The sequence below is a fragment of the Calonectris borealis genome, chromosome 1 (genome assembly GCF_964195595.1).
Source record: "Calonectris borealis chromosome 1, bCalBor7.hap1.2, whole genome shotgun sequence".
Taxonomy (NCBI): Eukaryota; Metazoa; Chordata; class Aves; order Procellariiformes; family Procellariidae; genus Calonectris; species Calonectris borealis.
The window spans coordinates 136,667,882-136,693,544 of record NC_134312.1 but is presented as its reverse complement, the minus strand read 5'-3'; the positions used below and the strand labels follow the sequence as shown (position 1 = coordinate 136,693,544).

The window sequence follows — 25,663 nt, the reverse complement described above, 5'->3', positions numbered from 1 at the left end:
TTAAGTGGAAGCTATAATAATATGAAGAATATCCCTTTCACTCTTTGAAAAAAGCAGTGCAATATTTCTAACCATAGCATTAGTATGGTTAATAACGGTAAAAGAACATTGCATTATTATTTTTAAGTGCTTGCTTGACTATAGTTATAAAATGCCAAGTATTTTTAATGTGCGTTTGAGATTACGGGAGAGTAGAGATGTACACCCAGTTACATAAGATAGGGATATGTATTTTTCTTCCAGAATAGGACAGTCTGGGTCTAGTTCTTAAATGACTATGCCAACAAAAATTTCGGTCCTTTGTAAAAGGAAAAAAAAAAAAAGCCCTAAGTACTTTATTCAAACAAAGCCTTGTTATGTTCCTAAAAACAAATCAGCTTTCTATTTTGAAGGGGTATCATGTAGAAAAGTGCTACATTCTATAGCTGAGTGTCTAGTGTTTCTCTTTCTGGGTAGAGCTGTCCCAGCCCTCGGCGGAGCACCTGGCCTGCCAAGTGGAGCTGAGAAGAGCGGAACATTCTAGGAAGCTGGCACTGGATGAATTTGAAAGTCATAGGCAGATTTTGGAAAAGCAGCTACAAAGTGAGGTGAATTATTCTTTCTAAATAATTTGAATCCTTTCTTTTTCCTGTCATCTTGTTCACGTTTATCTATGTACCTGTGTAGGCCGTTTAGAGTGTAGTTACAGGGATTGTTTGTATTCTTCTTGTTTTTATGTAAACAACTCTAAAGAAAACAAAACAACACCAAAAAACGACAAAAAAACCCCAACATAGCCAAAGTAAATCTTTCCAAGTCAGTAAGTTGTCAGCACTGACTTTCAGTAGGATACTGTGTGTATATGGTTTGTATGGACCTGAAAAACATTTAGAAACAAGTATGCAGCCAGTTGAGAGTCGTCTTTTTGTTTGAATTATGCTGGGTTTTGTTTTTCTCTCAATCTCCTGTAGGTTGAGCGTTGTGCTCAGTTAAAGACCCAACTGTTGGACTCTGAAGCTACTGTCAGGAAGTTGAATGTGCAGGTTGAAGAACTGAAACTGCAAGTGAAACAAACACAGGCAGGTTTGTATCTTACACCAGAGCAGTCCTTTATGAAGTTCACTTGCCTGACCAGTGTAAGAATTTCCAGAGGTGTAAAAAAGCTGCAGTTGCATAGAACTAATACACCACCAGTGAGGAGATTTCAAGTTTAAAATCAAAGTCTATTTAAAAGCCCAATTTAAAAAGCAGACTGATTACAACTTCCCTTCCTTTCAGAAGACAAACATATAGAAGGAAGGGAAAACATTCCTCCCGGAATACTTGCATGTTTTTATTGTCTGTTTTTCCTCAGTATGAAGACATTAATGTTTGGTGATAACATAATCACCGTTTTCCAGGAGGCGAGTTGTGTTTTAATGCACTTTGATTCTTGAATGTTCATAATAAGAATAATCAATTTGAAATTGTATTGCGTACCTCACAAATTTAAATCTAACTTTTAAACAGTTGTTGTCAAGGCTAATAGCTTATGCACCTCGTATGGGCATTAGAGAGGCACTTCTGTAAAGCAACTCAGTCTGCTGAAGAAATGTAGTTCTAAAGATGCCTATCTGTCAAATTGCTAATATCAAGTATGATAAATAAATGTTTTGGGATTTAAGTCTGCAATGATTATTCATTACATACAGCATGTGTTGCACCATAGTTCAGTATATGCAATACTTTATATTATTCACTAGACCAATATGTACATTTTCGTATATGGTACAAGTATTGGTACCATTTGGAATTGGAAATTTGTTAGTGTCAAAATAGCAAATATATATTTTAATTAAATGACTGAAAGTACTGCATGGACTTTTATTTTGCATCAGAGTTAAGGATGTCATTGAAGAACCATTTATGTAGAATAAAAACAAGGTTGTCATTTTGCTGAGAAAGATACAGCCCTATAGATTGGTCTTTTGGGCTTGCTGAAGCGTAAAGAGCAAGCCAGGAAGCAGACAATCCCCAAACATTCAATTTAACTGACAATTTTGGAAAAGTACTTCTTTTAAAAAAACAGCACCATTATCTATGTTGCTGTGTTGTTTTTCTCCAAATTTCTTTTTTGATCTAAATAGAAGGAAACTTAAGACTTGTGGCCTGCTCTGTGTCCCTCACCCTTTAACAGCATGATCGGATATAATGTGTCCGAAGTGGTGATGTTTTAGTATTTATTTATTTAAGCATAATTTAAGAAATAACATTGTAGAGTGCATACTTGAGGTAGTTTTACATGGAAGGATTATATATTAAAAAAATAAATTAGTGATAACTTGCAGCTCTGCAGCTACATTAAAATACATTTAAATCAACCCATTAAATTCTCAAAATTTAAGCCAATTCCATGTTGAAATAATTTTGATCAAATTGGAATTTAAATGCAGTGTTTTACTGTTTCTGTTTTCTTAGGGCTCTCCCTCTCTCACTCTTTACTGTCACTCACTTTCTCTTGCTATCATTTAGCTCTGGAGAATGAAGTGTATCGGAATCCAAAGCCTTCACTTATCGATCGCTCTGTCCTTGACTTCACTGGTGACAGAATTATACCTCATGATATTTATGTGGATAGCACGTTCCTGAAGAATCAGGTTATGACCGATGTGATGAAGGTAAATGCTGTGCCAAGAGTTGGCTATCGTCAGCAGTTACAGCCACGCAGTGCTTCTCCAGATTCTGACCTGGAGTGTGTGGCGCAAACCCGGGCTAGAATAAAAGAACTAGAAAAAGAGGCAGAGTTTTTGGAAGAAGCCTACAGGAACTACCAACACAGGGTCATGCAGGGTGCGGCTGCAGGCAGAACACCGAGAAAGATGCAGTCCCCTTTACTTCTACAGTGTGCTATTAGTAGACCCCCCTTGACTACCCAGCATGAACTTCTAGAGGATAATCCCAGCTCCCAGCGTTCCCCCCTGAGCAGTCCAAGAGGTGAAAAATGCATCAAAAGAAGTGGGCAGGTTGATGTCTTTAAAAATCCCTTAACACCACCACACAGAGGTGCATCTTCTTCAAGACGCCTTTCTTCTACTCCTGTTTCCAAATTGGAAAGAGATCTCAGTAACAAGAAAATTTCAGATGGTAAGTCGCAATTGTTAATGTGGTGTGGTACTGGGGTTTTACTTAGTGTTCCTCTTGAGCTATGGGAAGGAGAAGGTTTAGCAGTGATAGTCTTTCACTCATTTGTTATTTGCTAAGAGGCAGGAGGAGTCAGAGACAAAATATGCTAGCTGCTTGGAGTATTGCTTCTTCATGGAAACAAGTACTGAAGAAGTACATTCAGGGAGGCTAAACATACTGCACTTAGTTCAGGTAGCTTTAAAGAGAAGACTACGCCATATAATTCACTACAGGTGTAACTTCATGATATGCAGAGTTTAATTCAAAGGTTGCTATTAAGTATAACTACTTTGCAACATTAATTGTAATTTCCTAGTTTTAATAACTCTCCCTCTGTATTCCTATCTTTTCATTTAGCTGTTGTAGTTAACATGTGCAGCAGAAGACTGCTTCATCTGGCTTCTCTTAAATTGAGTTTTCCAGTCTGAAAGGTCCAGATTTGCTTTTGTTTGTTCTTTTTGCTGTGACATCTTTATCAAATATTCCTGAACAATTGTGAGGGGGAGGGGATTGGTCATGATTGGAAAATTGTAATTTGCTATTAATTTCACAGTGTCTAATAATTACTTAGTAGTTTTTTTTAAAGAGGCAATACTCAGAAAAGCAAGCAAAATAGAACAGAATTGAAAATTCAAAAAAAAATTATGTTGTTTCAAATCTGCAGTGTATCTGCTTCTTGAGTCATGCAATTCTTGTCACCCTCACAATGGATTTAACAGGATGAAAAAAGGCGATAGTAACAAAAAAAAGATAATGATCAGCTTCTGCATGAAGGAAGGTTAAATATAAGAAGGGCAGCTTAGTTTGGAAAAAAGTTGGCTGAAGTAGGCTGTGGGAAATCTGGAAAGCAATGAGTGATGTGGAAAAGGTGAAAAGGGATCAATTAATCGCTGCTTCACAGACCCCAGAATTCTGCAAATTGAAAGGAAAGAGAAAGAAGTACTTTTTCATGCCATGAGTAAGTTGCGGAATTTATTGCTTCTGTGGCAATATGTGTAGATGCAGGCATAAAACTTCCCTGTCGGGAGGGCCCAAGTATTGATTGAGGAAAGGCCGGGGCAGATGCTACCAGAACTAAGTACTTTTCGCCTTGATCATTACTTGACCAAACTTCATACCTTCTCATGAGAAAGAGCAAGGTTGGTGAGTCTTGCAGACAGCATGCTGTGAGCCAAAGGCCTCAGCTATTTGTCTTTTAGTGGAAAATCAGTAAGTTCAATCCTAGATAATTTCTAAAGAGTAGTAGGTTGTAGTAAATTACCATTTGAGATGTCTGCTGTGCTACCTGTGTCCTACCCAGCAATATGTGTTATGCCGAGGAGGCGCATGCGGTAAGTACTATGTACTGTACTGGTCCATTTGTTCTGCATATGAAAATTTGACAGGTCGTTTTATAAAAGATTGGATGTGGGTGGGTTGAGGGTTCCCACCACGAACGGGTACTGCTGATACAGCACCACGAGCACGACGTAACTGCTGGGTCCCGGTTAGTGCTCAGCTTCCTTAGAGGGTGTTCATCTGTGTTGCGTGGGCATAGGGGCTGTCTGGAGATAAAAATCCATGGGCAACCTTGGTCTGAAGCATCCTGACTTCGGCAGTGTGATGTGCACCATGAACGGGGTGCAATTCTATACAATGACTGAAAGAACTTCAGGTATGGGAGTGCTAATAATGGCTTTTCCTCTATCTCTTGAGCCAAATTAGCACTGACTACAGTAAAAGTTATTTGGTCAATAAAGAGAAGGAAAACAACAGTACCTGCTTACTGAGTGAATACCAAATCTTGTGGAAAAACTAATAATTCATAGTCTAGTAATGAAAGACCTGTGCAGCTGCACAGGAAAGGAAAATAAAGATTGCAAAGCAAAATTCAAGCAAAGTGCTGGACTTTGCAAGTTTGATTAAAAGCCTTTTTAATGCAGGGGGTTTGTTTTTTTACCTTGGTTTCCTAGGAAACTCAAGATTTCTTTAGTCATCTGTCTGTCTTCCTTCCCTGATAACCTTACAGCTGTTATTAAGAGGTTAAAATCTTCAAAGATTTTCTTCTTTGCTTCATTCCCTATTTTAATAAATCTATAGAAAATGAAACCTCCAGGTTAACTTTCCTAATGAAGAATGGCCTTTGGGAGACCTCAAGCATTATCTTTTGCTGGCTAGTAAGCACATCCCTACCTTGAAATCTGGGTCTGTAACTGCTTTCTGTAATGCCCAGCATGGGAGAAATTATTTGGTGTTTGGCAGCGGGGCTGCAGTTTGTGGGGAACATGGACATACTATAGGGTGATGATAATCATAGGCTTTGTGAGGAGTAAGTTTATGATGATGAAGGCTTGTAGAGGAGAATTGTCATATGGGGGGTGGGGGAGAAGAAATAACCAGTACAAGAAAGTTCATGTTAATCCTGGTAGATTTGGATGTTAGTTGCCCTATAGTGGTGGTGCCTGCACAGTGCAATTATGCATTTGTTGTAAAAAACTGTCTGAGAAGTGGTAGGACAAATAACTGACTCATACAAATTGTGGAATTTTTGTTCTGCAGACGTCAGTGGCTCGTACCTTGCCTCTTCACAGCAGAGTGTTGACCAGGAGCTTTCTCCTATTTCAAAGCCACATGTCCTTTCATCTTCTGAGTCTGTTTCTTCCTCGCCATCCAGTCATGGCCAGAAAATCAGGTAAGTGTTTACAAAGTAACATTTTTAACCTGCTTTTAAAAGAAACATTTATCTAACTGCTCATGGGAATAGCTGCTTTTACAATTCAAGTAAGCCATGAATTTTGTAAGTGAGAACTTTTCTAAAGACAGATGAGGATTTCCATTCTTGAATATCATGCCTCAAGAAGAAGTTAGTTTTAAAAAAAACAAACACCACCCTTCCTCCTCCCCGCCCCAATCCAAACACCTTTGGCAAATACGATTTGACATTTTCACCTCTGTAAAATTTCTGCTTCCTTACAGTGCAAAGTTATATGCAGTGAAATACTTGAACCTCAAGTGCATTGGAAGCTTCAGATGAAGGCAATGTTTTTTCAAAAGAAAAAAAAAAAGTCTTGTCCTATGACAAAGTAAAACTTGATTGATTTACAAATTGTTTTGTAAAGTCATTTCACTATTGTAGTTGGGCAAGGATGAAAGGTTATTCCAAAGATTCCCTCTGTTGGGGAGTAATGGTAACGGTAGCACTAGCTCCAGAGCCTAAAAATTCCACTGCCACGGAGAAGTGCTAAGCAAAGGGCTAAAAAGCCTGGAGAGTGAGAATGTGAGACATCCTAAAGGCATGTAAGTTTAAGACAGATATAGCAAATTGATAAATATCCATTACTGAAACTTAGCTCAAATTCTGCTGTTTTAAGGATATTCATTCTTCTGTGGTTAAAACACTATTTAGAACTGTGCTTCTCAGCACTTTCAGTTTGTGCTTCCGTATTGCTTTACCATGTGTGGCTTCGAAGATAAAAGGTGGTTCATTTGGTGTGCACTGTGTCACCGCTAAGGCACTCCTGACAGATACAAGTCATACATCAAAGTTTAGATGTTCCTGGGCTCAGGTCAGGCTGATTTACTTTGTTGGTTTTCAGGCTGCTGTAGATACCTCCTTAGATATAACTCTAGATTTAACAATAAACTTCTGCTTTTCCCCTTCTTCTCTGCTTTACCCCTTCTTCTCTGCTTTTCCCCTTCTTCTCTGCTTGTCCACTTTTCATGTGTCAGTGTTCTGATGAACTTTGGAAAGCATTGGATGTTATTATTTAAAGCAAGGTGTGTTGTAGATCCTCATATTTCAAGAGAGCTGTAAGTTCTGCAGCGCTTGAAATCTATTGTGTCAGTGTAGACCTTCTCTACACAGTAGACCACTTTCAGACAGCTGAATGAAAGATTCATTGTTAATAAATAAATATTGTGTTAATCTCTAATTTCAGAAAACGTGTTTTCGAAAAGTTTTCTAAAAATGTAAAAACTGTTCCTAAAAGTGAATCTGAGTTAAACAACTGACTGACATGCCGATGTGTATAGTATCTATGAAAAAATACTATTTTTTTAAACATGTGAGGAATATATGCATATGTCCAAGATATGGCACATCAGAAGAAGTCAGATATAACTTTGGACCATACTGATAATTTAAAAATTTAGACTGTATACTTTTTTGAGTAAGAATAATGCCTGTACTGTGTTGCAAATGGGAATGTGAAGGTACTACAGTGGCCAATTAACTGACTATCACTTGGCATGTCTTATTTACAACAATCCTATCAGAGATCCTCACCCTCATGAATTGTGGATGTATTTTTAGCAGTTTGCCTGTCATGGGCTCTTTAGAGATTTGACAGGTTTGATTCCTCTGGTAGGCTTCTGTGCCATCCCTATAAATGTGGTCCTGATAAGGCTAACAAGAACTCCTGCTGACTTTGTAGACTAATTTGAGAACAAACTTCATTTCAGAAGACAATGATGTGTCTTTAGAGGAGTAAACTTCATGTTTCAATGATTTGAAATAATTTTTCAAGAAAAAGGTAAAACTACAAGCTCATCACAAATTCCTGTCCAAAGTAGTGATCTCTCATCTTTCCCATATCAGAACAGGCCTTTTGCGTATGCTTGATGTGCAAAAGCTATTGAGGTTATATTTGACACACACAAAACCCCTTAATAAAAAAAGGCCGTTAATTCCTTGAGCAAAGCTATGTCTCTTATTGTGTCTTTATTCTTCACATCTGTGACCTGACTGATGAGCTTTTGCTGATTGAAGCTTGGTAGTCTCTGCTGTCTGTTTGAGAATTTAAATCAAGGCAGTTGTACATTCTCACTTCATTCATTAACAAGCTGTAATACTAACTTTTTTTTTTTCTCTGAAGAGCTTGTTCATGTGCCTGTATAACTGTTTTCAGAATAGGAATCTCCAGTCTCCTTTGCATGTGGGAAGGGGATGGGTAGCAGAACTTTTCTCTTTTCCTTTGTGTTTGTTTTTTTTTAAGGTCTCTTTTAAGTAAATTAATAACTTGGCAAAATTAAGCTGCATAAAAATTCCTCTCTGTATCTCTTATTTCCATGTACGAAATTCTGTTTTTAACGGTCACTGGTGCCTCCACTCTCCAAAACTGAGAATCCTGAATAGGTATCTTCAGAAAAAGCTCAAGTATTTATTTTTTAACGTTTCTTTCCTAAGAAGAGACACTTGAATTGGCCTTAACCTGCTAGCCATCATTCCAGATTTGGTGGCTCAAGAAAGACTGCTTGTCCTGGAGCAGCTTTAGCAGGCATTCGTAGGCCTTTCTTATTTTGTTGCTATCACATCCTCAATATACATTTAATGTAGAGAGGGTCTCTTTTGTGCTTAGAATCTGGCGAGAGCCTTTGTGTTCTTGGCCGTGAAAAGAAGCTGTTTTTTCTAGGGACTGTGAGATTAGTTCCTTTAAGTTGGGGAGATGCCTCGCTTGACCTGCTGTTCACGAACAGAGAAGGGCTGGTGGGAGATGTGGTGGTTGGAGGCCAGCTTGGGCTTAGCGACCATGAAATGGTAGAATTTTCGATACTTGGTGAAGTAAAGAGGGGGGCCAGCAAAACCGCTACTATGGACTTCCGGCGGGCGGACTTTGGCCTGCTCAGGACATTGGTCGAGAGGGTCCCTTGGGAGACGGTCCTGAAGGGCAAAGGGGTCCAGGAAGGCTGGACGTTCTTCAAGAAGGAAGTCTTAAAGGCGCAGGAGCGGGCTGTCCCCATGTGCCGCAAGAAGAACGGGCGGGGAAGGCGACCGGCCTGGCTGAACGGGGAGCTCTGGCTGGGACTCAGGGAAAAAAGGAGAGTTTATCACTTGTGGAAAAAGGGGCAGGCAACTCAGGAAGAGTACAGGGATCGCGTTAGGTCGTGCAGAGAGGAAATTAGAAAGGCAAAAGCCCGGCTAGAACTCAACCTGGCCACTGTCGTGAGAGACAACAAAAAATGCTTTTATAAGTATGTTAATGACAAAAGGAGAGCCAAGGAGAATCTCCATCCTCTACTGGATGCGGGGGGGGAACGTTGCCACCAAGGACGAGGAAAAGGCTGAGGTACTCAACGCCTTCTTTGCCTCAGTCTTTAGTAGTCAGAGTGGTTATCCTCAGGGTACTCAGCCCCCTGAGCTGGAAGACATGGACGACAAGCAGGATAAACCCCCCATAATCCAAGAGGATGAAGTTAATGACCTGCTATGCCACCTGGACGTTCACAAGTCTATGGGGCCGGATGGGATCCACCCGAGGGTTCTGAGGGAGCTGGCGGAGGAGCTTGCTGAGCCGCTCTCCGTCATTTACCAGCAGTCCTGGTTAACTGGGGAGGTCCCGGACGACTGGAGGCTCACCAATGTGACTCCCATCTACAAGAAGGGCCGGAGGGAGGATCCGGGGAACTACAGACCGGTCAGCCTGACCTCGGTGCCGGGGAAGATCATGGAGCGGTTGGTTTTGAGGCTGCTCACGAGCCATGTCGGGGACAACCAGGGGATCAGGCCCAGCCAGCACGGGTTCATGGAAGGCAGGTCCTGCTTGACCAACCTGATCTCCTTCTATGACCAGGTGACCCGCCTAGTGGGTGAGGGAAAGGCTGTGGATGTGGTCTACTTGGACTTCAGTAAGGCCTTTGACACTGTCTCCCACAGCATTCTCCTAGAGAAGCTGGTGGCTCATGGCCTAGACAAGTACACTCTTCGCTGGGTAAAAAACTGGCTGGACGGCCGAGCCCAGAGAGTTGTGGTGAACGGAGTTAAATCCAGTTGGCGGCCGGTCACGAGCGGTGTTCCCCAGGGCTCAGTGCTGGGGCCGGTCCTGTTCAATATCTTCATCAATGATCTGGACGAGGGGATCGAGTGCTCCCTCAGTAAGTTTGCAGACGACACCAAGCTGGGCGGGAGTGTTGATCTGCTGGAGGGTAGGAAGGCTCTGCAGAGGGACCTGGGCAGGCTGGATCGATAGGCGGAGGCCAACTGTATGAGGTTCAACAAGGCCAAGTGCCGGGTCCTGCACTTCGGCCACAACAACCCCAGGCAATGCTACAGGCTTGGGGAAGAGTGGCTGGAAAGCTGCCCAGAGGAAAAGGACCTGGGGGTGCTGGTTGACAGCCGGCTGAACATGAGCCGGCAGTGTGCTCAGGTGGCCAAGAAGGCCAACGGCATCCTGGCCTGTATCAGAAATCGTGTGGCCAGCAGGAGTAGGGAGGTGATCGTGCCCCTGTACTCGGCACTGGTGAGGCCGCACCTCGAATACTGTGTTCAGTTTTGGGCCCCTCACTACAAGAAGGACATGGAGGTGCTGGAGCGTGTCCAGAGGAGGGCAACGAAGCTGGTGAAGGGCCTGGAGCACAAGTCTTAGGAGCGGCTGAGGGAACTGGGGTTGTTTAGCCTGGAGAAGAGGAGGCTGAGGGGAGACCTCATCGCGCTCTACAGCTACCTGAAAGGAGGTTGTAGCGAGGTGGGTGTTGGTCTCTTCTGCCAAGTAACTAGCGATAGGACAAGAGGAAATGGCCTCAAGTTGCACCAAGGGAGGTTTAGATTGAACATTAGGAGAAATTTCTTTACTGAAAGAGTGGTCAGGCCTTGGACCAGGCTGCCCAGGGAAGTGGTGGAGTCACCATCCCTGGAGGTATTTAAAAGACGTGTAGATGAGGCCCTTAGGAACATGGTGTAGAGGGCATGGTGGTGTTAGGTTGACGGTTGGACACGATGATCTTAGAGGTCTTTTCCAACCTGTATGATTCTATGATTCTATGATTCTAAGTGGCTGTCTCTTCTTTCCCTGCTCATTCACATTTTCTACAGTGTATCTATCTCAGATGTCCTGTATTCCGGTGACAGACCTTACAAAGTGAAGGCTGAGCGTTAATCTGCATGTTAAGGTGATAGGAGAAAATGCTCTAATACTGTGAGGGACTGTACTTCTTTGAAGAATGTTGTAGAGTCCACGCTGCCTGAAGAGTGAACAGTATGAGCAAGTTGTGTTGCAAAGAACAGGCCAAGGTCTGGGCAGGCAGCTATGGGTTGTAGTTGCTTTTTTGGGTTCCTTGTGACAAAGCAAGGGTATGAGGTCCCAATAATTTTCTTGAACATGCTGCTTTCCCAAGACTTGGGAAAACATTCTTTTGTTGAGTATTTTTTAATTTCTTGTGCCTTGGACTGTTTTCTGTTACATAAAATATTTGAGAAATGCATGTGTGGGCTTTTCCAGCTATTTACTCTCATTATTAGGCAAATACCACATCATTGATGTGTATTGTGGGATTAGTTTATGACCTGTAGATTTTAAGTGGCAATGGGAACTTTTTTGAAAAGAAAAGAAAAGAAAATACGATGCTGTAACACCAGTAAGCCATTACAAGTCTTCCCCTCTGTCAGTGGGGAAGAACAATTGCTTCTGTGACTACAGGAGCTCCTTGTTTGTTTATGTTTCAAGATATGAGTGGTATGAAGGAAGCCAATAAACACAGACAGGAAGACTAGAGTTATAAGGCAGATTATTATCTAAACCATTCTTTTTTTGTTTAGGGCTGAAGAAACTGATTGTGAGTGTTGTTACCAGTTTTAGGCTAAAAAAAGTAATTTCAGACGTTAACAAAATAGTTTAGATGGTGGTGGTTGTTTTTTGTTTGAACTTTAATGGTAATTTTATGCATAGCTCATGCAATTTAATCATTTGGTGTTGATTGGCACACCAGTACTGTTTTATGGAATATTGACATTAGGGACGGTCCAGGGTTTGGTTGCCAACTTTGTCTTATGGCATGAATTTTGAAAACTGTTTGGAAATACACGTGTTTACTGGTCTTCACAAGGCAGACCTCTTCTGTTTGTTGAATCTGAGGCAGCGTATGGACTGTCTTTCTAGCAGCGTTGCAGGACACAGTATTGAAGAAAGTGACGTGCCTGTCCTTGAACCTTGCACCCTTAAGAATTATTTAACACTTAACCATTTCTGTGAAGGAAAGACTAAAAACATGAAGTAGACTTCCCAAAACTTGAAGTTCCATTTATTATGCTGTATTTAATTTATAGGGTATTTTTCCCCACTGATGTTACTGAACTATCCTTCTGACAATGCAGATTTATTTATTTGTCCCCAGATTTACATTTTTTATTGAACGTCTCATTGTGGGGGTATGTTGTGTTTGTTTTCCACTTTTGCCCCACAGAAGACCTGAATTCCTTAGAAATTGTAAGCACAAACATGTTTATGCCGTGGTGAAGAGCACCAGCTGGTGTGAAGTAAGCTCCTTTATGAAGTGCTGCTGCTGAATTTCATTAGTGACCTGCACTCCTTTTGCTATTCTGGTTCTGGTCGGAGTTTAGTAGCTGGGTCATGTGAGAGAGATTGCTCTTTCACGTTGTCTTTCTGCTGAGATAAATGGGGATTTAGAATGAGGGCACTAACCCCGTTTTTCATAGCACCCAGTTTTTCATCCCTGCATATATGTTTTGCCAGACATCTAATCCTAATACATTTCAAACACATCTGTTAAGATGACATCAAAGTGGGAATTAGACGGTAACACAGAGCCTAAAGAGGCAAATTTCTTAATTTCAGTTGACTAAGTGTCACACTTCATTGTATTTCTCCTTTTTTTTTTCCTTACTCCTTTTTATGTCTTTGAGAGTATTTTGTTTTAACGTAATGCCTTTATGTCATGTATAGACCTTGGGGAAAGGGTACAGGGAGGTGGCTATCAGGGAGATGGAGCTGACTTTCCGAGTCAGAAAGTTACAGCATTTTGGTTGCATGGTTTTTACATTTGGTTTAGTCTGTTGCTAAGCATGTGAGTAATCCTTATATTTAAATCTATTTGCTTAAAAGTTTAGCATTTATATTTATTAAATTATTTATGTTCTTCTTTCTTCTTTCAGACTTCATAATCAACAAACAGATAAACAAGATTTCAGTGATATCCCCAAACCAGAGAAACTAATGTATGAGGACCTTGAAGAACACATTTCTTCTCTTGAATGTAAGTTTTAGTGCATTTTAGACAGTTTGTTTAACACCCTAGGGCTTAACAGTTGTAAGACAATTGCCTTGGTAGTTCAAGACTGTAGTTGGAGAGAAAAAATTCTGACTGATGTTGGAAACAAGAAAAACAAACTGTCTCAGATGATGAGGGATTCATTTTCTTCATATTTGCATCTTTAGAGGAGAAGGATATGTAGTAATAAGTAGACACTAAAATCCAGTTGGTTCTGAAATTTGGGAACATACTTTTTGTTCAGAATTCTCGCATAACCTTGTTCTGATTAATGCACGTATGTCTGACAGTTGTTTCAGAACGTTTCAAAATTCTGTAGGATTTTTTTTTTAAAACAACAAAGTGCACTAGTATATGAACTAACTTGAGGCTCTATTATATTTTCTGCATAAACTAAAACTCGAAGGAGTGTTCATCGTGGACCAGTATCAGAGCAGTATTACCAAGTTGTAATTCTGAAGATAAGTTTCTGCAGCCATTACATATACTCTTGTTGATTTTTCCTTCAGTAACTGAGGCTTAAATAGTATTACAAATTAGAAGTTACTTTAGAATTGTGTGTAAATGTGTGAAGAACACTTGCAATTACACTGTCATTAATCAGCACCTCTGAGTAGTTTTGGAACATATGGTTCAGTTACTGAAACATGAATTTTATCCTTTTTTTTTTTTTTTCTCTGAAGTCAGCATTTTATTTATTTACATTTCTACTCTCTGTTGATTGCAGGAAGAATTGTGACTATGTGGTGTTTTGCATTGCGTGCTAGAAAATGTTTCCTTCTCTCTATATGCTGCAGTCAAGCCTGCAGGGTCAGTTTTCAAAAATCTTTGATCTAACTAGGGTACTGTAGAAAGAGGAGGATAATAAAAATTTACACACTCCATAGCCATTTGTATATGGAGAGAGAAATAGAAGCACAGTTACTGCATTTATTTCCTAGTTTTTTGGCATTTGAGTGACATCTTAGTGTTGGACCTGAGCAGCCTTCTTTCCCAGAAACTGTGGTTTTAAAGTAAGGGAAATTGTCAATGAGAAAGATGTGAACAGTCATCTAAACACCTTTCCCATTTCCAAATTTTGTTAGGTCTGTAAAGTCTTGAGACTGGTGGAGATACATCATTGGGTGGTATAATTAATCTCATAGTTGGTGAAGAGATTGTAATTATTGTACGGGAGAGTTAGAATCACTGATTTCAAAGAAAATATTCCTAACTAGTGTGAGTGTTTTCCGAGACTTGCTTATTGTTTTGTTTGTGGTTAGGTCGTATGGAAGATGGAGCGATGCCCTTGCTCACTCTCCTGAAGCTGTGAGAATATGGCTTTTAGTATTTTAAAAAACAACCAACCAACCAAAAAAGATATTGTTTGTTTAAACAGCAAATGTGCTGATAGTGTTTATGCTAACTAGCAGAAGCTAATGACTCATCTATGCATTTCTTTGTGAAGTTTTACTCGGTACATTTGTTGTTTTTTAATTTACCTCATTTAGGTTTCTTTTATAAGCTTTAAATGCATTATTTGAATGTGAACCGACCCTGTAGCCACTAATGGTTTCTACTCATTTCATATTTTAATTAGATTTAGATTTATTTGTTTAATTTCATATTAGAGACTTCTAGCAATACACTACATATTTCACTTTTATTTTATCACACATGAGAATAAACTGGCATTTTCTTGGCAATTAGCCCTGAGTAGATGCTGTGCCCAAATAAGTTACGACTGTATCATTTAGTGACGTGTGGTAGTCAAAAGAATAATTTTAGGAGTTTGCATATGCCGATGATTTCTAAATCAACAGTACTTTAGTTGGGTCAGACTGCATCAAAAGACAATCTCAATATGTAGAAGGAAATCAGAATGGCTAAAAAGAGGAGAAGGTAACCCAGGAGGAATTGGCGGGGAATAAGAATGTAAAATCTAAAAAGTAAGTGTAGAATAAGATATAATGAAGGAAGAAATTGATAAGAGTAGAAGAAAACAATGGAGTGAAGGAGATGCCAGAAAATACGGAAAGCCTTTTAATCCTACTGTGAGTGAGCTCGACCAAGAAAAGATTGGAATTTCTGTTGACAGTAATTGCTTTTAGATGATGTGCTTGTCTTAAGGAAATAATGCATCTCTTGCTGTCCACCCTTACACAAAGGAGTGAAGGTGTACAAAGAGTGTTACCTTTTTTTCCTTTGCAGAAAGGTTAATGTAAAGATGTTGTGTACTATATGGTTTTGGGTTTGGCTTTTTTTGTTTGTTTGGGTCGTTAGTGTACCTTTAGAAGTTAGATATAATATTTAACAGGAACCTATTTGTGAAAGGAGTTTTTTGACTATTTAAATGTTACATACCCTGAAACATACTGATGCCTCATATGGAAATAATGTTGTTGTTCATAACCTTATAATTTAAACCTAAAGTTAAAGGGAGAGCAAAAAAAAAACCAGAATAGATTTTGAGTGTGATAGCCCATTATTTTGATCTTACCTAAAACATATATAGAATTTTCTTTCCTAGGCGAAGCTGGTAGGACTTCCTGTTGCTTTTGTAAGAAACTGAAAACATTCTTATAAGTTTGCTAGACTGACAGTTTGGCAGAAATTTTCTGTGATCCTTTCATCTATAATTCCTTTAAAAGAATTTTAAATTAAAGAGATTCAGACCATTCTGAGAGAGAGGCTGATCGGTTTGGGTGTCTTGTTTTTCTTCATGCAAAATATTTCAGTTTTACTATAACGTGGAAAAGAAGAATGCTTGAAACCTCGATAATGTTTGAAGGATGGGAAATTGATATATTCTAAACCTTTACCTCTACCCTATTCTAAACCTAAACCAAATACCCAAAACTTAAGGAGATATATAAAGTATCTGTACTATATTACACTAAATGCTTGGAAAAATGGTCTTGCGTGTTTCAGTTTGGCTACCTAGAGATAAATGGCTGTATCTGACTTTTTATTTATCTCTTTTTGCTCTCTCGCATAAAATTGAGAGAATAGCAGTCTGCATACTTTGCAAATAAGCAGTTCAGTATCATAGCAATGATCACAGAGGAAGTACAGTAATTGTGTTTTTGTAAATTCAGAGCCACATTGCGCAGGGAGAAGAAAATATAATGTAGAATATCTGAGTTAGCAGTATCCATCCTGTGCACTGAAGAAGGCAAGGATCCTAATGAAGAAACAGTATGCGATCCAATAATTAAAGGTTGTTTTATGTGCATGGAAAGGATGAGCCAAGGTTGGACACGTAATTTTTCTGTGACCCGTATCTTGATTATGTAAAGAAATGAAAACATTTTGGTTTTCTGTTGTATATTTATTCATGAATCTGTTTTGGCTTTGTAAACAGATGTGTTCCAATAGCTGATTTCAAAACTAACAATTCTGTAATTAAAGAAGCAAGTACAGCCTATGATAATTCTTAGTCCTCATGGAAATGGTCAAGTTGAAGGGAAAATGCTCAATTAGTGCTGATATTTATGTGTTCTACTTCAGCCATTCCCACACTTTGTGTCCATTGCTGTGCTCCACTATTGTAATTACAAAATAATGAAGCCATTGTTCAAATTTCTTCTCCAGATCAGGGGGACATTCCAGAGCAGTGTGAAAGTGATGCCTTGCATCCATCTGGGGACATCGTCAATGGAAACCATGTCACAGCCACTGTGCCAGCAACAGCCACTTCGCTGCAGGACTTAAGTGAGTTCTCAGCTCAGAAACAAAAGTGAATACCCTTTTTAAATGTCAGATGTATAAAACAAAAAGCCAAATATTTAACATTCTGTAGGTATGTATGCTGGCGTGATTGAAAAATTTTTCCAAAAGTGCTAATTATGTAATAAAGAGGAAGGAATGTTTTCTTTCACTTTACTGTATGAGGATGTCTTTTTCACCCTGGTTTTGGTTAAATTTGTTTTTAATTTAAACACTTTTGTCACCCGTCCCACCCCCCTGTCCAGCTTCTGGAGAGACGATTTTGTTTTTTTTCTTTTCTCTTTAGGATAATTATTATTTCTGCTCTTGATAGAAATAAGACTTGAAAGGTTTTGTTTTGTTTAAGTATTTTATGTACTGCTTGTCTGGCTTTTTTTCATTTTTCTTGACTCTGTGTGCAAACTGTATTATCACAATGCTGTTTTAATTCTTTGGTTAGATGAGGATGATTTCAGTGCAGCATATGCAGATGGAAGCATTATGATTATTTTTATTAAGAGGAGAGCTCTCTAGCTTCTAACAATTCCCAGTATTTAGTTTGCCCATCTTATTACTATCTGAATGCTGTTCTACTTACACAGCTTTTTAAATACACTGGTCACATTAGCAGTGTGTCCTGCAATAATTTTCAAAGGTTTTTTAAGTGCTTTGCTTTATAAATATAAAGAATTGTATCCAACCATATTGCAGAGAGGGAGAGAGTATAGCAACATGAACTTTAGGATAACAGAGATTTAATGAGAAAGTCCATGGTAGGAATGAGAAGTGCATAGAGAGATTTGTCAACTCTCTGGCCTCTACTTTGGCTCTACTGTTTAACTCTTAGTGAGTCATAGCAGACTAAAAATGTATAGAGGTGGGAAGAAACATTACCAGATACCTAAGAATAACTTTGGTATATGTATAAACGATATATCCAGCTGTTTTTCATTTACTATTAATGTTATACAGGAACCTGTTACTTATTTGTATGCTACTGTAGTAGATTACTGAACTACATAAATCAAATCACAGATGTTGAAATAATTTTTCACAGCGGTGCTGGATCAAAGACAGATTGAAGAACAGAATAGAGAAGTTGAAAACTTAGAAGAAGAAAGGAAAGCAAGAGAAGAAAGGAGAGAGAGAGAACAACAGGAAGCTTTGGAAAGAGAGCAAAACGAAGTGGAAAAGCTTAACAAAGAGGTAGTGATTTAGTATTTTAATTTCTGACAGTAATGCAGCTTTGTAGTGCCGTGTATTTTAGGATTGCTGTCTGAGTTACTTGGTTAAAAATACATTTTTTTCTTTAAGTGAAAGTAGTAGAGGCTAAGTTCCTTGTTATGCGATTAACCAAAGAGTCTCACTAGAATTTCTCCTTATGCCAAGTAACTTTTTCACTGGAAACAGATGCTTTTTCTTCCACGCTTCAGGTAACTGGAAGCTACAGTTTTTCAGCCAGAACTTAGATGGCGGCTGTCACCATGCTATTGGAACAAGCTATACATTCACTGACTTTCTGGTCTGGACCATTGCTGGTGGGACACGACCAGAACATGTCAATGTCCATCTGTTCATTACCCTGTATCAGGGTATCTAGGGTACTTTCTTGGAGTGGAAGTTATAAGGAGACCTTAAGGAGTTTGCTTAAGTCCCTTTGAGCTGATGTAGCATGTGTTGAAGTAGTGTTGTGGATTTCTAGGACCTGTATAAAACTTTGGTTTTTGCTCCCTCCCATTTTGTCTTCCTCTTCCCACCCTTAAACCTTGGTTAATTTGATTCAATTTAGTGGTACTGATCAGACATGCTCGTGCTCCCCTTCACATCAGCAAACCAGGCCCTTCAAGAAACTTGAATACCTGTGTCAGCTCATCTTCTTCAGTTCACATGTAGATGTCATACGTAGAAGCCCCAGGCCTCACAGCATCTCAGACATCCAGACCGGGTTAGAGTGGGATTTCTTGAATGTCACTTTTTGAATTGAAGCAACAGCTTAACATTTCATCTTGAACTGCATGTAACAAATTTAATGCTGTTTAGACTGGCATGTTTTACCGAGGTTAACATGAAATCCTGCCTGTGGTGCAGGTATATAGGTATAAAGGTATTTTTCTTGAGCTGATCGGTATTTAATTTTGATTTTGTGTCTTAAAGTGGATCCAAGACTCGACGAAAATAGATAAAGAAAAAGAAGATAAGGAGGGAGGAAAATTTGAAAACAATAATTCTGGTGCTGAAGATGACGTAAAGGATCCTACTCCAAATCCATTAGAAAAATACATGAGAATAATTCAGCAGAGCAGAGAGCAGGAACTGGCAAACAAGGTGATTATATTCTCAAAACCCAGTCCCAAAAATTTTATTGGCTGAATTTATGTCTTGCTAAAACATGCTGAGAATGCAAAAAATATTCTTTTATTTTTTCTTCATTCAGAAGCTTTACGTAACAACCTGCAGAGATGAATGGATGAGTGCTTGGATTTGTATTGCACAAATGTAGTGATTCAAAAGAAAAAAACTGAAACTCTTTTACAAGTTGTTTTTTTTTTTTTTTCTGGTATGCTGTGGGGGTTGTTAGTTTGTTTGTTTTTTAGGTGCTAGGACAGTATTTAAATTTAAATGTCTTCAATTTTTAGTTTAAACTGTGTTTAAATACAGTTTTGAATCTACACAGGTCAGTTTGTGTTGCACTGACACAATGATTGATAGAATTTATTCTGGCAAAATGGAAAATTTGACCTTTAGGAACAGGTATGTACATGGGTGAACATTACTTTGACGAAAGACTGCAGCATACTTTTGTTCCGACATTACCCAAACCTGATTTTCCAAAGCATCATTATTCTAGATGCAACGCAGCATTTGTAGAAATAGGGGTTTTATTTTCAATTAGGTGCCTTAAAGTACAGGTGCTATTATTAAGAGTCACTTAAACCTTGACTTAAGAACCGGTTACAGAAAGTGTATTTTCCTGTTGGCTGCCAGGATTCAAAGAAAGAAGAAATAGGAGCATTATCACTTACAGAGGGACTTACATCTAGTGAAAAGGATGACAGGTAAGGCTCATATATCACTATTAATCGCTTCTGTTACCCCATATTAATAAATAGTTACAGTAGGAATTACAGTTGAGACATCTGCCTTCTTAAAAAGCAAAATAAATATAAACAAACTAGTAATCAAAAGCAAATGTGTTGGAAAAATTGAGGATCCATTCTTAGACAGGGGAAGTTATGCACTGTACGGCATTTGCATCTGGGAACCGCGTTCAGTGATCTTTCAGTAGCTGTGGCAATTAAAACCCTTTATCTGCCACAGAGCAGCATCTCGGCCCCTCCACAAGGAGCTGAAGTGTGAGAGAATTCTCCTGGGGTAATGACCCTGTGAAAGTTGGTCTGCGCTGCACCTTGCAGATAGCCTGTTACTAGCGTTGCATCTAGCTTTGACTTATCAGTAGCATCACGGACTTCTAACAAACTAATCGACACACCTTTTTCAGAGATTTTGGCTGCCTGCATGAGTTACCGCAGCTAGGGCATTTCCTCTGGGTCTCTCTAGACATCGATAAATAAGGATATGTAGTTTTTAGTTGCTTGACAGGGGCAAGGAAAAAACCAAACCCAACCCCACGTCTATCAGATCTTTCTGTTTATTTGAAGACGTAGAATTGAAAATATATGTAAGCAAGAAAATCTAGAATGGTTAAAAAAATTAAATGCTCACACTAACCGTAGTAACGATTTGGTACTGTGCCTTTCAAGTGCTGTTTTACATACCAGACCATACCCTGGTGCTCCTGCGCTGATATCTGTAGGGTGTTCTTTTCACTGGGCAAACGCTATGGAAGCAGTGGGTAGCTAGGACTGCTTTTTGATAGATGAGATGGCCTTCTGTTCATGGAGGCCCAAATCCTCACCCTGAGAGGCTTCTTTCCTTCAGTTCACGGAAACAGCAAGAGAATCGCAGCATAGGTGGACATAAAGCCAGTGATGATGTGCGGTCTCTTAAACTGCATGGAACCTTTAACTTTCTCTCTAAAACAAGTATTTATATTTAAGGTAAGAAACTACTCTGGACTCACATCACTTTCTTTCCCACCCTCCTATCATTAATACAGTGCTACAGGAATTTCTCACGGAGACGTGGATGAAAACTTCTGGTGAATGATAGCTACTGATTTTTTAAATTATTATTATTATTACAATAAAGATGTTTTTAAAGCAGCTTTCTACCTAATGTGATAAATGTTAGGCACAAAGATTGCAGGCTGTATAATTATACAATTAATAAAGCTGATTTTGAGCTGTCTCATCACTTCAGTCATTGCCTTCAAATGTGTTATTAATCCAGGAGGAGGCCCTTGAGCAGGGTGACAGAAAGGACAAAGCAGTGCAAAGAAATGAACCTGTACGTTCAGGTAGATGATTGGCTTTGGCACTGAACTCCTATACATTTTGACAGCTCCCCCAACCCCTTCCCCTCCAACCGTTAAAACTGTAGACCTTGGCTTGCGCGTTTTCACGGAGCGGAGCGGGACAGCACCCAGCTGATGTGCCCTGTTTATTGCTATGGCGGGGGAAACAAACGCTTTTAAAAGCAGCCTTATCTCATGTATCACCTTGTTGGTATTAACCAGCCCAGAATGGAGAGATCCAAATAAAAATGCTATTTAACTCATCTTTATTTAAGCTTTGTATTTTGTAGGTAGATTATAGGCAAGATCATTAAACTTTATTTACAGTATAAAATACAGTATTTTTTAATCAATGAAGTAATTTTGGGGTGGCAGCATATATTACAACTTGCACTGCTTTTGGGGCTGCGCATCTTGACCTAACGGCAAGAACATGAAGCCAAGTTTGACAGAATTTAGGGGCAAAAACCGAAGCTCTGTCTTGTGAATTCACTGGATGTTGAGACATGATGGACCGAAAATGTGACAGAAATAAACTTTGCTTTGAGGAATTAAGATAAAAAGTGATTTGGTGGCTAGTCGAATGTTACATGCTGCTTAATTTGGTGTTGCCAGCATGTAAATGCTGGCATTTACAGAATTTCTGCGCGACGACTCCTGCCTGACGTCCCGGTCGGGGTGGACGGTGCTTGTTGCGTTATGCTGGCCTGGGACAACTACCCCTGCTTCGTGCTAGAAACACTCGCTGGCTTACCACGCTGAAGCGTACACCTGCGGGGCATCCTTTCCCAGCACAGGAGCGAAGGGAGAGATACTATGAACAAAACGTCTTTAACTTCAGACAGAGACATAAAGCACAGAGATGCGCTAGTACAGAGTAGCTGTAGGTCTGTTTTCAAATAAGCGTACACAAGTGTTGTCTATTATCTACAAATATTTATTTTAACACTTGGATGTAACTACAGGAAGCCCTTGGCACTGATAGAAAATATTGATTCACTGTTAGGTTACAAAAATTTATACATAGCAAAATTTAATGCTCTTTACATAAAAATATTAGACTACTTAAACAAAACTCCAAAAACTCCCAGTAATAGCTACACTGAATTAGAAAAGAATTAGGCTTTAAGACACTGCCTCCATTATTACCCTTATGCAAACACTGGGCTAGAACATCACCTGCATTGCTGTAGAAATGTCTCCTTCATGCAACAGGTAAGAACATACACTAGGCTATTTTGTCATATTTGCTCTACATTGATCAACTTGGCCCCTTTTTTGAAACTGTCAAATTAGACTTCAATATTTAACAAAAAAATTATATTTGAAGTTAATACCCCCCAAAATGCCTTTTCTCTTAATACTGACTTGAAGAAATTTGTGCTTCCTTTGATTTATATTCAGCAAACGGTCAAAACTATCAAACCACACGTCAGCTTAACATGGGTATGACTTGAATGTTTAATTTTTTCAAATGACTGATGTATTTTACTTTTTCCCCCAACATTTTTTTTTTATATATATATATATCATATAGAACAAACACCAAATATACCATCACTAATACTCAAGATACCACTGAATGCTTCTGAAAAAAACATTAATTAGAAGGCAGACTTCTATGGGAAATGACTTTAAAATGGCACCGGTTTGTTGTTTTTTTTTTTCTGAACACCACGTTTTCTTAATGTGCTAATTAATTTGTAAAAAGGAAAACACATAAGCACTGACTATAAATTTGCTAAGCACCAAGATAGAGAAAGGTGGACATCCTGTATTCTGTTTTATGGCTGTAATTTTTATTGTTTGTGTAAAACTGCAAACTTTCTCATCCGCTCATTTGGAATGGTCAGATCAGTGTCATTTTAATAAGGTAACACTTTTCACTTACTTAAAATGTAGGATAATGGTCTCCTGCCACTATATAAATGCTAAGACATTTATAGAAAATAAATATTTAAGGCAGAGCTGACATTTATTTTCAAAGAAGGGGATCATTATCCAGATCTGGGGATCTACATTCCATTAAATAGTTAATAAAAAGATTAAAACTTGGGACATCTGCTCAGCGCTCACGTAAGCACAGGAGCGTGACTGCTCCGTCATAAAAAAGCATGGCGCAGAAGCAGAGCGCTGCTCCTGTGGCCCAGGGAGAGAGCGGTCAAAGAGAGCCCCGCTGCAACTTAGGAACTGCTGCAACTCTGCTGTCACGTGAGCACGAGCTGTCAGAAACCTCAGCCGGCCACAGTCTCATTTGGTGTATAAACCGAGATACCAAACCGCACGCCGCACGCGTGCCTTTGCCTAAGGTCTGTACAGAGATTACTGCCTGCCACGGTTTCGTGCAGGACGTCATGCTGTATCAAATATTGAATGCCAAAAGTCTCGAAGAAGAATAATTTGGTCACTTATTGTGAAGTGTTGCCTTTTAAAATGCCTGGAATAAAACCTCCATTCTCTGTAGGAAAGGATGGAAGATTACCCGTGGGAAGATTTCCCTATGAATGTGTTCCAGGAGCTGGAATGTGAAGCTTTTCACTTCTCTCTAATTTTGTTTGGTAGACACACATCTGTACTGCAGAGCAGCTATTTGTTGATTTGTCAGAGCTACAGAATTCTTCTGCTGAATTACTGTGGCAAACATTTATGTGTAAGAATTGAGTTGCTCTTTTGACCGAGACTGGATATCCTGAAGCTCCTGCTCTTCTTTTGCTTTGATATCTTGGTAGGCCTGCATTTTGCTTGCATCCTTTAAGTAGGCCCAGTTAGAAGACAGTATCATGAGGAAGTGGATCTGGAAGAGAAGGGTGAGCATGATGGCTAGTGAGCATGTCAAGAGGCAAAGCAAGCTGCTAGTTAGATTAATAGACGCCCTTTAAAATAACGACCAAAAAAAAAGTTATTCTACGTTAATAAGCATTCTGTTACTGAAACAAGCACAGAGGCTGTTTTCAAGGATCTCTAGAATTTGGCATGCTGATACTTCAGTTGGTTATTCACAATTTAGAGAAAGTTAGTACAACAGTAATACAATGAGCTACAGAGTTGTACGGATCAATTAAAATGCAGAATGGGGGGGAGCAGGAAAAAAGTTTTGTACGTGGCAATTTATGTAATCTGTAAACTACGAGGTGCTCAGAAGAACTGCTTTCTAAGGTGGTGGTGTTTATGCATATCCAAGCCCAGATCCTGGTAATTCTTGTCCCCCAACAAGCAGACGAGAATTCCACCCTCCCCCTGGAAAAAGCCTGAAACTGTAAACAGTTTTATTACGTGAACAAGGCTACATTAACATATTGAAAAATTAAACAACAAAACATGAGTCCAAAACTAAGCAAAAGCATGCAATCTCTGGGTTAAGTCTTAATCGTATATTTTTATAACTACGTTTTAAACTTCCATTGTCCAACCTCAGGTGAAGAGTTTTATATCATATATAGCAACTGGTTCTTTTTTTATTATTATTATTATTGTGTGGTTTTTTTCTAGTTTGTGCATTCATCTCTTCCCAACTTCTTTTCACCATACTTCATGCAAAAAATCTACATCTGAAAACACTGATTCACCACTTCTTTTTTTTAATCCCAACAGTGTAAAAAGGTCTCTATGACTATGCATGGTTTTGCTTCACGTGCAGTCATACTTACAGTTTTGAGATCTGGCTACTGAGAAATCAGTTACTAAAGTGCAAGCCATACAAGAACGGAAGCTATTTATACGCTGTTTCTTACTAGTTCAGGGTCCGAAAGAAAGAGTGTGATTGTTTTACGCAGAGCTAATATAAGGATGTATTTCCTTCCAGAGGGAGCACGATTTGGCAATTACTTGAAGTAAAAGAAAATAATTTTATCATCCGTGCACTGGAAATAGAAGCCAACTAATTCATAATATCTGGGCTTCTGATTTCAGCCAAAAGCGACTGGCCACTACTTTACTATTCCCTTTCTTTTGTATCATACACATATTTTGTGTGCTCAGGGGGACTGTATTTGGTGTTCAGGATGAAGAATAAATTAGTAATTCTGACCCTGAACTGTTCCAGTATTTGTTTTAGAGATGACTGTTAGAAAGCAAGTGGAGACGTGCAACGGAAACATCCCATCGTCAGAAGGATGATTTACAAACACCCCTACAGTAACTGAATCCTCTCGACATGAAAAAATAGCCAGATCTCATCCACATCATAGTTCATATACAAGAAGTCATTTTATTAATCTGACAAGCTAAATGATGCTTACTGAAGCTATTTACAATTACTGTAACAAAATTCAGAAAGCTAGACTTTTAGCCTAGGGTGTCAGTGGTATTTCAAGCTACGCAATGCAGCTCTTTACTGGGCTTATACAATTTAGAATTTAGTGCAGCAATCTTCCCGACTCTTAAACTTCAAAACAGCATAGTTATATGTAGTAGCCATCATGTAGATCAGCTGGTGGAAGAGAA

General features: G+C 39.1%; 2 protein-coding genes across 20 annotated transcripts in view; one reads left to right on the top strand and one right to left on the bottom strand.

The window, feature by feature from the left end:
- Positions 1-25,663, top strand: part of OFD1 (OFD1 centriole and centriolar satellite protein) — a 41,183-nt gene that overhangs the window by 15,361 nt on the left and 159 nt on the right. For 2 of the 8 annotated variants that reach the window (XM_075175989.1, XM_075175942.1), the window contains 10 exons: positions 457-587; positions 951-1,062; positions 2,491-3,102; positions 5,680-5,812; positions 13,004-13,104; positions 16,693-16,812; positions 17,864-18,012; positions 18,961-19,131; positions 19,792-19,862; positions 20,924-21,114. In XM_075175989.1, the coding sequence (XP_075032090.1) occupies positions 457-587; positions 951-1,062; positions 2,491-3,102; positions 5,680-5,812; positions 13,004-13,104; positions 16,693-16,812; positions 17,864-18,012; positions 18,961-19,131; positions 19,792-19,862; positions 20,924-20,969 (1,646 nt within the window). In that variant the 3' untranslated portion in view covers positions 20,970-21,114. The other 6 variants (XM_075175948.1, XM_075175953.1, XM_075175962.1 and 3 more) reach the window with 6 other exon arrangements.
- GPM6B (glycoprotein M6B) overlaps positions 21,470-25,663 on the bottom strand; it is a 108,119-nt gene continuing 103,925 nt past the window's right edge. For 7 of the 12 annotated variants that reach the window (XM_075176073.1, XM_075176107.1, XM_075176142.1 and 4 more), the window contains one exon: positions 21,470-25,649. In XM_075176073.1, the coding sequence (XP_075032174.1) occupies positions 25,569-25,649 (81 nt within the window). In that variant the 3' untranslated portion in view covers positions 21,470-25,568. The remainder of the gene's footprint in view (positions 25,650-25,663) is intronic. The other 5 variants (XM_075176056.1, XM_075176091.1, XM_075176115.1 and 2 more) reach the window with 1 other exon arrangement.